General features: G+C 52.9%; 1 protein-coding gene and 1 long non-coding RNA gene across 5 annotated transcripts in view; one reads left to right on the plus strand and one right to left on the minus strand.

Annotated features, from left to right (window-relative positions):
• Window positions 1-9,360, minus strand: part of LOC141048581 (V-type proton ATPase 116 kDa subunit a 3-like) — a 91,780-nt gene extending 82,420 nt beyond the window's left edge. Inside the window, exons 1-4 of one of the 4 annotated variants that reach the window (XM_073544299.1) lie at window positions 9,243-9,360; window positions 8,661-8,850; window positions 5,129-5,207; window positions 4,815-5,044 (exon numbers count right to left, since the gene is read on the minus strand). In XM_073544299.1, the coding sequence (XP_073400400.1) occupies window positions 4,815-5,044; window positions 5,129-5,207; window positions 8,661-8,777 (426 nt within the window). In that variant the 5' untranslated portion in view covers window positions 8,778-8,850; window positions 9,243-9,360. Of the gene's footprint in view, window positions 1-4,814; window positions 5,045-5,128; window positions 5,208-8,660; window positions 9,029-9,242 lie in introns of those variants that run through there. The other 3 variants (XM_073544300.1, XM_073544297.1, XM_073544301.1) reach the window with 3 other exon arrangements.
• LOC141048583 (uncharacterized) overlaps window positions 9,341-12,654 on the plus strand; it is a 36,823-nt gene continuing 33,509 nt past the window's right edge. The window contains exon 1 of the long non-coding RNA XR_012220092.1: window positions 9,341-9,468. This is a non-coding gene — a long non-coding RNA (uncharacterized lncRNA). The remainder of the gene's footprint in view (window positions 9,469-12,654) is intronic.

A 12,654-nucleotide genomic window follows, 5' to 3' on the forward strand; every position in this document is an offset into this window, starting at 1 on the left:
ATGAGACGTACTATTCCGTCCATGTGCCCTGGGACTTAATTACCATGGACGGGATAGTACGTCATAGCGATCAGCGGCGCCCACGTGGTGAGCGCCACTGATCGCGGCCGGGTGTCAGCTGATTATCACAGCTGACACCCGGCACAATGTGTCAAGGGCGGTCACGGACCGCCCCCGACACGTTAACCCCTTGTACAGCGCGATCAAACACGATCGCAGTGTACCGGGGGTTAAAGGAAAGCATCGGGGCTCCCTCCGTGCTTCCCTGAGCCCCCCACAGCAGCGCAATGTGCAGCGCTGCTGCGGGGGGCTCTTTCCCTACATGCCCACGGATCCAAGATGGCGACGGGGACTTTCGGGGGCCTGTAGGGAGCCGACTTCCTCACTGCCTGCAAAGCGCAGGCATGAGGAAGTCTGCAGCACTGCCTGTGTCAGATCTCTGATCTGTCACAGTGATCTGTGATGTGATAGATCAGCGATCTGTCACATGACAGTGATGTCCCACCTGGGACAATATAATAAAGGGGAGGGGGAAAAAAAAAAAAAAAAAAAAAAAAATAAAAAAAAAAAATCGCTAAATAAATTAGTAAAAAAAATATATATATATTACCCAATAAATTCATTTTTTGAAGAAAAAAAAAAAAAAAAAAAGGGCACATATTCTGTATCGCCGCGTCCGTAACGGCCCGCCCTATAAAACTGTCCCATTAGTTAACCCCTTTAGCGAACCCCTTAAAAAAAAATAAAAACCGAAGCAGAAAATAATGATTTATTATCATACCGCCGAACAAAAAGTGCAATAACGCGCGATCAAAAAGACGCATTTAAATATCCATGGTACCGCTGAAAACGCCAGATTGTCCCGCAAAAAACGAGCCGCCATACAGCATCATCCGCAAAAAAATAAAAAAGTTATAGGTCACAGAATAAAGCGATGCAAAAATAATTTTTTATATAAAATAGTTTTCATTGCATAAAACCGACAAAACATAAAAAAAGAGATAAATGAGGTATCGCTGTAACCGTACTGACCCGAAGAATAAAACCGCTTTATCAATTTTACCGCATGCGGAACGGAGTAAAACGCACCCCCCAAAAGAAATTCATGAAACGCTGGTTTTTGTTCATTCTGCGTCCCAAAAATCAGAATAAAAAGCGATCAGAAAAATGTCACGTGCCCGAAAATGGTACCAATAAAAACTTCAACTCGTCCCGCAAAAAATAAGACCTCACATGACTCGGTGGGTCAAAATACGAAAAAAATTATAGCTCTCAATATGTGGTGATGCAAAAACTATTTTTACAATAAAAAGCGTCTTTTAGCGTGTGACTGCTGCCAAACATAAAAACCGCCATAAATAGTAAATCAAACCCCCCGTTATCACCCCCTTAGTTAGGGAAAAATAATAAAACTAAAAGAAAATGTATTTATTTCTATTTTCCCATTAAGGTTAGGGCTGGAGTTAGAATTGGGGGTTTCCACTGTTTGGGCACATCAGGTGCTCTCCAAATGCAACATGGCGTCTGATCTCAATTCCAGCCAATTCTGCGTTGAAAAAGTCAAATGGTGCTCCTTCCCTTCCAAGCTCTGCCATGCGCCCAAACAGTGTTTTACCCCCACATATAGGGTATCAGCATACTCAGGACAAATTGCAAAACAACTTTTGGGGTCCAATTTATCCTGTTACCCTTAGGAAAATAAAAAATTGGGGGCAAAAATATCATTTTTGTGGAAAAAAAAAAATGATTTTTTTTATTTTCACGCCGAGGCGTTATAAACTTCTGTGAAGCACTTGGGGGTTCAAAGTGCTCACCACACATCTAGATAAGTTCCGTGGGGGGGTCTAGTTTCCAAAATGGGGTCACTTGTGGGGAGTTTCAATAGTTTAGGTACATCAGGGGCTGTCCAAACGCACATGACACCCGCAGACCATTCCATCAAAGTCTGCATTCCAAAACGTCACTACTTCCCTTCCGAGCCCCGACGTGTGTCCATACAGTAGTTTTCTCCCACATATGGGGTATCAGCATACTCAGGACAAATTGGACAACAACTTTTGGGGTCCAATTTCTCCTGATACCCTTGGGGAAAAAAAAAAAAAAAAAAAATGGTGACTAAAAGATCATGTTTGTGGAAAAAATACGATTTTTTTATTTTCACGCCCGGGCGTTATAAACTTCTGTGAAGCCCTTGGGGGTTCAAAGTGCTCACCACACAAGTTCCTTGGGGGGGGGGGGGGGGGTCTAATTTCCAAAATGGTGTCATTTGTGGGGGGTTTCCACTGTTTTGGTACATCAGGGGTTTTCCAATCGCGACATGGTGTCCGATCTCAATTCCAGCCAAAAACGTCAAATGGCGCTGCTTCCCTTCCGAGCTCTGCCATGCGCCCAAATAGTCATTTACACCCACATGTGGGGTATCAGCGTACTCAGGACAAATTGCACAATAACTTTTAGGGTCCCGTTACCCTTGGGAAAATAAAAATTGGGGGTGAAAAGATCATTTTTGTGGAAAAAAAATATGATTATTTAATTGTACCGCTGTACGTTATAAACTTCTGTGAAGCCCTTGTGGGTTCAAAGTTCTCACCACATATCTAGATAAGTTCCTTGGGGGGTCTAGTTTCCAAAATGGGGTCACTTGTGGGGGGTTTCCACTGTTTAGGTACATCAGGGGCTCTCCAAACGCGACATGGCGTCCGATCTGAATTCCAGCCAATTTTGCATTGAAAAAGTCAAACGGCGCTCCTTCCCTTCTGAGGTCTGCCATGCGCTGAAACAGTGGTTCCCCCCCCACATATCAGGTATCTGCGTACTCAGGACAAATTGCACAATAACTTTTGCAGTCCAATTTCTCCTGTTACCCTTGGTAAAATAAAAAAAAATTGAACCTGAAGATTTTTTTTTTTTTTTTTTTTTTAAATATTCAAAAAATTCCTGTGACGCACCTAAAGGGTTACTAAACTTCTTGAATGTGGTTTTGAGCATCTTAAGGGGTGCAGTTTTTAGAATGGTGTCACTTTTGGGTATTTTCTATCATATAGACCCCGCAAAGTGGCTTCAAATGTGATGTGGTCCGTAAAAATAAAATGGTGTTGCAAAAATGAGAAAATCGCTGGTCAATTTTTAACCCTTATAACTTCCTAAGAGAAAAAAAATTTTGGTTCCAAAATTGTGCTGATGTAAAGTAAACATGTGGGAAATGTTAGTTATCAAGTTTTTTGTGTGCCGTATCTCTGTGATTTAAGGGCGTAAAAATTCAAAGTTCGAAAATTTCTACATTTTCGCCAAATTTCCGTTTTTTTTTTACAAATAAACGCAAGTTATATGAATGAAATTTTACCACTAACATGAAGTACAATATGTCACGAGAAAACAGTGTCAGAATCACCGAGATCCATGGAAGCGTTTCAGAGTTATTACCTCATAAAGGTACAGTGGTCAGAATTGTAAAAATTGGCCCGGTCATGAACGTGCCAACCACCCTTGGGGCTTAAGGGGTTAAAGGCTATGGGTACCAGATTCGGTGAAAGGATACTGATCCAGGGAACTATCTGACTCCTGTATGTGGAGCCAGGAAGGAACTTTTCCCCTAATATGGAGCCATTTACACCTGTTCCATGGGATTTTTGCCTTCCTCTGGATCAACATGTTAGGTTATAGGTTGAACCCGATGGACTTATGTATACATTGAACCTTAAAATTCATGAAACTATGCAAGACAAACAATAGACATTTATCTGACGACACAATCCAACTTCATTTGCATTGTTGTGTTATAAAAAAATAAAAATTAAAATAACAGTCTCCTTAAATCAGCGGAGAAAACAACCTGCGGTGCAGAAGGCCACATGCAGCCTTAAGGTACCGTCACACTTAGCAATGCACCAGCAATCCCGACAATGATATGACCCGGTCAGGATCGCTGGTGCATCGCTAAATGGTCGCTAGTGAGCTGCCACACAGGCAGATCTCACAGCGACATAGCAGTGGTCGGGGGTCGCTACTTACCTGTCAGACAAGGCGATGAAGACGTCCAAACGTCGCCCCAGCAGGAAGCTGACGACGAGAAATGGTCCAGGACGTTCTTGCGCGATCAGCGATAATCAGTGGGGGAGCCGGTCGGAGGTAAGTATCAGACATAGCGATATCGTTAGCAATATCTCTGCTACGTCACAAAAACCAGTGCGTTATAGCGGTATTGCTAGCGATATCGCTTAGTGTGACGGGCCCTTAAGATGCCTTGAAAACACCTGACTGTCAGCGTCTCACAAACTACAATGGAGAAAGCTGAATCCATGGTCTCTTCCTTTCTGGGCTTATGAATGGGTGAGAAGAGGACCTCTATCCTCCTGATAATTTATTTCTAGCTTACCGCCAACATATCTGGACTGTAAAGTGCTATGGAATATGGGCAAGTCTTTAAAAAAAATGGAATTTACACTTATTAGATCGTTCTGTAATGCTTCTGACACATTGCAGCCCATGGGGTTTGTTACGCCCGTTTTAAATAAATACAAACATAGTATTGGGGAGGCTGAGGTTTACTAGATACAGTAAAGCCCCCCTACCCCACACACATTAAACTAAGGTCTGCCGAACCAGCCGATATGGACAGGATCAGCCAACTGATGGTCAGGAGATTCCGACTGCAAATGCTCGGCTGAAGCAGGAGTCAGATGACAGCCATCTAATGTGTATGGCCAGCCTAAGTGTCGGCGAGTGCTGAATACCAAGTGACCACAGAAAATGAGTAAGCAGTGGTGGAAACCTAGATGTAGGGTACAAAACAGTAGCACACTTGGGGTACTAACCAGGGGGCCCGTGAACCTCTGACTTTCCCGCAGTATATTGGCATACTCCCGCAGCTCCCGCAGACGTTCTCGCATGGTTTGTCTATTGCTGGAGACCTCTTTTAGCTCATTAGCCAGCTGCTCAGATTCCTCTTGTATCCTCAGAGCATCTTTAGGTAAAGGGGCAGAAGGCGATTCGGAGGAGTCCGGCACCTTCATACCAGCTTTGCGCAGTTCCTGTTCCAGGTACCCTGAGAGGAGGAGGATTACAACCGTGAGCCATCGCGTCCGAAATCTACCATATATGAAATTACGGGACAGTGACAGAAACTCACCAAATGTTGTCTCCATATCATCACATCGCCTGATCTCCGACACATAGCGACGCTGGAAGGCGTTAACGTTCTGATTGAGCTGAAGGCAGAAAAGCAACAGAATCATGGAACCTTACCTCAGTATTTCAGGAACCAGCAGATTCCCCTCGTAAAATACGCTCTGCTACCCAAGTCTCATGTAAACAGCTTCATCAGCGTGACCATCAAGTCTGAATTCAGATGTCTGACATGGACAAACATGGACCATAATGTACTGACAGGTTACAGGTTTCCTACCCAAACCCCTCAGCCCCATACTGTGGGTGCACTATGAGGTATCAAATTTGAGTCAAGAAACTTGTGGCCAGCCCATACTGCATGGCCCATAATTTACAGTGGGCCACAGACGCATGAATTCAACCTCATTTCTGTTTCACACTTTCCATTACATGATCTGGGAGTAGAGATGGGTTGGGGGAATATTAGTTACACGATTGATCCGGTTTTTAGGTTTCCTAAAACAGCATTCATTCGATCAGTTTTTTTTTAAAAAAAAAAGGGGACCATGCATATTTTTTTTACATGCCCAAAAAATACCCCAAATAGTGATAGCGATGCCCCAAACACTAGAGATGTTTAGAGATGGCTAACAGTAAGGCTGGTGCAGAGCCTACAGTACAGGGGGCCAAGAGGGTGTTCTTTCGGGCCACCGGCTGGCCGGCATGGGACTGCAAACCGTTTGATTGTACGGTAACGGCAGCAGATTCCTATACAGTGGATCTCATGGTCAGCAGATTCCTCTGCCTCCATCATGGCCAGCCACATACCACGAGACAGTGGGCACAACAGTGTGGCCCAAGCCTTTGCCCCTGCATTAATGGAGCAGTTAGTGACAATATATAACATTCTTACAGTGCCGTGGGCAAACTGTGCAGCTCAGCCAGTACCGGTCTCGCCTTAGGCGCACACAGGCGGCCATTGGAGCGGGATTGGCCCGCAGGGCTCTCCTGGCACTTCATGTATTCCTATGCTGCTGTTGGCCAGTCCGTGCACCGTGGTCCAAATTACAAGGCCGGCTGACTGCGCCCCTACAAAACTGTGAGGATCCTTTGTGCTGCAGGGCCACAGACATTACTGGTATTTAGTCAAGAGAAAAAAAGATAATCAGGACACAAGTGGTGGCACCCAGAGGGGAAGCTGTGTTTGCAAGGGTTAAATTACACGACAGGAAGAGTAACAAAGCAGCAGCCCAGACAAAGGCTTATATAGCAATCCCTGGATAAGGCATTATATGCACAGGTCTGCTGCAACCCTGCAAACAGATAGAGACTAAGGTGGGGAGGGCAGAGACCGGGGGGGGGGGGGGGGGGAGGGCAGAGACCGGAGAGGGGGGGGGGGAGGGCAGAGACCGGAGAGGGGGGGGGGGAGGGCAGAGACCGGAGGGGGGAGGGGGGGGGCAGAGACCGGAGGGGGGAGGGGGGGGGGCAGAGACCGGAGGAGGGCAGAGACCGGGGGGGGGGAGGAGGGCAGAGACCGGGGGGGGCAGAGACCGGGGGGGGGGGGGGGCAGAGACCGGGGGGGGGGGGGATTGGGCAGAGACCGGGGGGGGGGGGGATTGGGCAGAGACCGGGGGGGGGGGGGGCAGAGACCGGAGGGGAGGGGGGAGGGGGGGGCAGAGACTAGAGGGGGGGGGAGGGCAGAGACCGGAGAGGGGAGGGCAGAGGCCGGAGGGGGGAGGGGGGAGGGGGGGCAGAGACCGGAGGGGGGAGGGGGGGGCAGAGACCGGAGGAGGGCAGAGACCGGGGGGGGGGGAGGAGGGCAGAGACCGGGGGGGGGGGGGAGGGCAGAGACCGGGGGGGGGGGGGGGGGGGGGGGAGGGCAGAGACCGGAGGGGAGGGGGGAGGGGGGGGGCAGAGACCGGAGAGGGGGGGGGAGGGCAGAGACCGGAGAGGGGGGGGGAGGGCAGAGACCGGAGAGGGGGGGGGAGGGCAGAGACCGGAGAGGGGGGGGGAGGGCAGAGACCGGAGAGGGGGGGGGAGGGCAGAGACCGGAGAGGGGGGGGGAGGGCAGAGACCGGAGAGGGGGGGGGAGGGCAGAGACCGGAGAGGGGGGGGGAGGGCAGAGACCGGAGAGGGGGGGGGAGGGCAGAGACCGGAGAGGGGGGGGGAGGGCAGAGACCGGAGAGGGGGGGGGAGGGCAGAGACCGGAGAGGGGGGGGGAGGGCAGAGACCGGAGAGGGGGGGGGAGGGCAGAGACCGGAGAGGGGGGGGGAGGGCAGAGACCGGAGAGGGGGGGGGAGGGCAGAGACCGGAGAGGGGGGGGGAGGGCAGAGACCGGAGGGGGGGGGGGGCGGGCAGAGACCGGAGGGGGGGGGGGCGGGCAGAGACCGGAGGGGGGGGGGCGGGCAGAGACCGGAGGGGGGGGGGGCGGGCAGAGACCGGAGGGGGGGGGGAGGGCAGAGACCGGAGAGGGGGGGGGAGGGCAGAGACCGGAGAGGGGGGGGGAGGGCAGAGACCGGAGGGGGGGGGGGGCGGGCAGAGACCGGAGGGGGGGGGGGCGGGCAGAGACCGGAGGGGGGGGGGGGAGGGCAGAGACCGGAGGGGGGGGGGGGCGGGCAGAGACCGGAGGGGGGGGGGGCGGGCAGAGACCGGAGGGGGGGGGCGGGCAGAGGCCCCGCAGAGACCGGAGGGGGGCGGGCAGAGACCGGAGGGGGGGGGGGGGGCGGGCAGAGACCGGAGGGGGGGGGGGGGGCGGGCAGAGACCGGAGGGGGGGGGGGGCGGGCAGAGACCGGAGGGGGGGGGGGGCGGGCAGAGACCGGAGGGGGGGGGGGGGGCGGGCAGAGACCGGAGGGGGGGGGGGCGGGCAGAGACCGGAGGGGGGGGGGGCGGGCAGAGACCGGAGGGGGGGGGGGGCGGGCAGAGACCGGAGGGGGGGGGGGGCGGGCAGAGACCGGAGGGGGGGGGGGGGGGCGGGCAGAGACCGGAGGGGGGGGGGGGGGGGCGGGCAGAGACCGGAGGGGGGGGGGGGCGGGCAGAGACCGGAGGGGGGGGGGGCGGGCAGAGACCGGAGGGGGGGGGGGCGGGCAGAGACCGGAGGGGGGGGGGCGGGCAGAGACCGGAGGGGGGGGGGGCGGGCAGAGACCGGAGGGGGGGGGGCGGGCAGAGACCGGAGGGGGGGGGGCGCAGAGACCAGAGGGGGGGGGGCGGCAGAGACCGGGGGGGGGGGGGGGCGGCAGAGACCCGGGGGGGGGGGCAGGGTCAGGCGCAGGGACGGGGGGGCGTAGGCAGAGGCCTGGGGGAGGGGGCAGGCGGAGGCAGAGACGGGGGGGGGGGCAGAGGCCTGGGGGAGGGGGCAGAGACGGGGGGGGGGGGAGGCAGAGGCCTGGGGGAGGGGGCAGAGAAGGGGGGGGCAGAGACGAGGGGGAGGGGGTAGGCAGAGGCCTGGGGGGGGGGAGGGGGCTTGGGCAGAGGCGGCGGCGGGGGTGGGAGAGACCAGGCTGTGTGACCGGGGCGGGAGAGCAGAGGGCACCGGAGAGCCCCACTATGTACTCACGTCCCGGAACTCCACCAGCCCCAGCTCGCCCAGCTCACTGACACTCTGGTATTCACAGCCGGACTGCAGGAACAGCTGGGCCAGGCACATCTCCTCGCCGCGGAACATGGAGCCCATCTGGATGAAGGCGTTAGATGGCGGCTTATGAGCCGTGTGCACACAGCCGCCTAGCGTTCTGTAGGTCAGGCACCTGCGGGAGAAGAAGCACCGACACCAGGACGATGAGAACCAACGCTAGTTACCGGCAGCTGCGGGGTTTGCAAACAGCACAACTTCCTCCACTCAGTTTTCCCGCCCCGTGGGAGGAGACGAGGAGGGCAGAGGGGCGGAGAGCCGGGGGGAAAGGGCGCCATAGGCTCATTGCACGGAGCAGCAGGTGGGAATTCCCTGAGTGGGCAGAGCTCCAGCCAGGCTGGGACAGTGGGACCACTGAATGAGGAAGTTGTGTGGTTGGGAAAGGTCTCTAGTCACGAGGAGAGGCGGCCAGTGAGGAACTACAAGTCCCAGCACGCAACTATAGCAACGAAATGGGGTTTACAGAATCCAAATGTGAGGCCTCAGTCTGAAGAAAATCATCATCACCTGGGATGCTGCCAGGGTCCTAAACGATCTGGGGCCCAAGACCCAAAGTGCGCGTCTCCCCATATGATCCCATATGCAGGCGCACTGCTCTGCCCTGTTGAGGGCAGAGCAGAATTCTGCAGTGCGCAGGCGCCGGAGCCATTACAGGACGGGAGAAGAGGACGTCATCACATGAAGAAGGGAGGCGCTGGACCGCAACACCCATCGGACCGGACCGCCCACCTCAGTGAGTATAGTCTAAGGTGTTTTTCTTCTCTTTCACGTTACATCAGGGGGCTTATCTACAGCATTACAGAATGCTGTAGATAAGCCCCCGATGTCTATGCCGGCAGCTAATAGGGGCTAAAAAGGGTGACAGATTCCCTTTAAATAAAAGAGTGAGGGTGTGTGCACGTTGCGGATTCTGCTGTGGATCCACAGTGGATTTGGCCCTGCAGATCCACAGTACCATCAGTGGCGTAGCGTGGGGGGGCTGTCCGCCCCAGGCGGCACGTGTGTGGGGGCGGCGCACAGCAATTCCTAAATTGCCCTCGTGTAGCGGCGGCCAGGAAGCGATCCAAGCAGCTCCGCTGCCTGCAAGAGGGAATAGCAGGAGCGGAGCTGCAAGGACCCGTCCAGCTTCCTGCCCGCCGCCCGCGCTTCCTGTCTCTGACTGACGCAGAGAGGAGCGCTGCTGAATGATGTCATCATTCAGCGGCCGCTGCTGTGTCAGAGCGAGGAAGTGCGGGCAATGTTGCGGACAGGTGAGAGGAGAGAGGTGGTGTCTGTGTGTGTGTATATATAATGTGTGTATGTATGTCTGTCTGTGTGTATGTATGTCTGTCTCTGTGTGTGTATGTATGTGTGTGTGTGTGTTTGTCTGTGTTTGTGTAGGTGGAGCCTGGCCCTGGAGGAGATGGGGACATGAGAAGACCGTGATGGGGAGAGAAGGCCATGATGCCTGGGGTGATGGGAGAAGGCCATGATGGGGGTGATGGAGAGAAGGCATTGATGGGATTATGGGAGTGATGGGGAGAAGGCAATGATGGGAGTGATGGAGAGACAGCAGTGATGGGGTGATGGAGAAGGCAATGATGGGGAGAAGGGAGTGATGGGGTGAAGGCAGTGATGGGGGTGATGGAGCTGGCAAGGATGGGGGTGATGGAGAAGGCAATGATGGGGAGAAGGGAGTGATGGGGTGAAGGCAGTGATGGGGTGATGGAGAAGGCAATGATGGGGTGATGGAGCAGGCAATGATGGGGAGAAGGCAGTGATGGGGTGATGGAGCAGGCAGTTATGGGGAGAAGGCAGTGATGGGGTGATGGAGCAGGCAATGATGGGGTGACGGAGCAGGCAATGATGGGTGCTCTTCGGATGCTTCCGGATTATCAACGACCAAAGGGGCAGCAAATTTTTCGACCGTCCCGGGCGCAACAAACAGTTGCTACGCCACTGAGTACCATGTAAGGCTAGTTTCACACTTGCGCCTTTTTTCACAGCGTATCGAGCGCACATGAAACGCGTGTCAAAAGCGCATGCAAACGCTTGTAAACGCTGCGTTTTTTTGTAGCATTATTGTGCGCATTACGACAAACAATCGCAGCATTTTTATGCGTTTGTAAGCGTTTTTCATGCGTTTGCATTTTTTATGTGCAATGGGTGTCACTTCACAGGAGAAAAAATCCTTGAAAAATTCTTGCAACACACTCCACCAATGGGACAGCAGTGGGCGTGTCTTATGGAAATTCTTTATATAGCCCCTTTTTGCAGCTGAATTCTTCACATTTGCTTGCATTTGACTTGAGAACATGGATCTGCGCTGGAAGAGCTTTTACTTTGACTTGGATCTGGACATGAGGATGGCTCAGGCTTATGCCGTAGCTTGCCATGAACAGAGGGAGAGAGAGAGGCAGCGGCGGTGTTTGTGGATACATCCCATTATTGAACTCTGGGAGAGCCGTGGAGCGTACCACACCCTCTACAGCGAGCTCCAGGCAAACCCGGAGAAATTTACGGATTATACCCGGATGTCCCAAGAAACCTTTCACTATTTGCTTGGTCGGGTCCAAGAAGTCATCCGGAGACAGGACACGCAGCTCAGGCGTGCGATTACTCCTGAGGAACGGCTCCTGGTCACATTAAGGTACGTAGTTTTGCTAAACCAATGGCTGCTGAATTTTCTTGGTTGTGACATGTAATCTTCCAAATCTGGCATGTCGTTAACAAAAGGCTGCGGTAATTTTTTTATGGCATGTATTGAACAAAAGGCTGCAGATATTTTTTTTTTTTTTTATTGAATTTTAGGTGTGTACAAAAATCCCTATACACAAATATTAATTTTTGTTTTTTTCTTTGTGTCACAGATTCCTGGCTACTGGAGAGACCCTCTCTTCACTGCACTTCCAGTACCGGATTGGAATCTCCACGTTGTCTGGAATTGTAGCGGACACCTGCCGGGCTCTCTGGAACGTTCTCTGTCCAGAATTCATGCCCCTGCCAACCGCAGAAAAGTGGTTGGACATCGCCAAAACATTCTGGACTGTATGCAATTTCCCTAACTGTTTGGGAGCGGTGGATGGGAAACACATCTGGATTATCAAGCCCAAAAGAACTGGATCTGAGTACTACAACTATAAAAAGTACTTTTCTACTGTACTCATGGCCATTTCTGATGCAGACTGTGAGTTTATTGCAGTGGACATTGGGGCATTTGGCCGTGGGAATGACTCCCAGGCTTTTAAGAACTCTGACATGGGCAGGAGGTTGTATGGCAACCACTTCAATTTCCCCATGCCACGGCCTCTTCCCAACACCGAAGGTCCCCCACAGCCCTTTGTAATGGTTGGTGATGAAGCATTCCAGATGTGCCAAAACCTGCTCAAGCCCTACTCCAGCCGGGACTTGGACCACAACAAAAGAATTTTTAATTACAGGCTGACCAGGGCCCGAAGAACTGTGGAGTGTGCATTTGGAATACTTGTCTCCAGATGGCGCATTCTTGGCACAGCCATTAATCTGAAACTGGCGTGTGTGGTTCTACATAATTTTGTAATTGCTAGAGAGCACCCGAACTTAGATCTTGATGAAGTTGCTCCTAACCCATTGCCTGAATTTACTCAGCACCCTCTCCGGTCATCCGTTGAAGTTGGCCAAATGAGGGACCAATTTGCGGCCTACTTTAACTCAGATGTAGGACGGGTGGAATGGCAAGAGCAAATGGTGTAAAAAAATTGTCTTGTTGGTATGTGAATAAAAAACACTGTTTTGATACCTGTACTGAGTGCATTCTGTGTTTTTTCACTCCCAATACTATTAGCAAGTAGCCAGGTGTATCAGTGAATTTATGATGCTGTGTTTTGTGCATGATCAATTCACTAATACTCCTGAGTAGGTGACTATACATACACACAAGTTGTATTACGTTTAGAATCTC

This window comes from Dendrobates tinctorius, unplaced genomic scaffold, assembly GCF_039654945.1.
Source record: "Dendrobates tinctorius isolate UK_male_01 unplaced genomic scaffold, ASM3965494v1 ptg000137l, whole genome shotgun sequence".
NCBI lineage: Eukaryota > Metazoa > Chordata > Amphibia > Anura > Dendrobatidae > Dendrobates > Dendrobates tinctorius.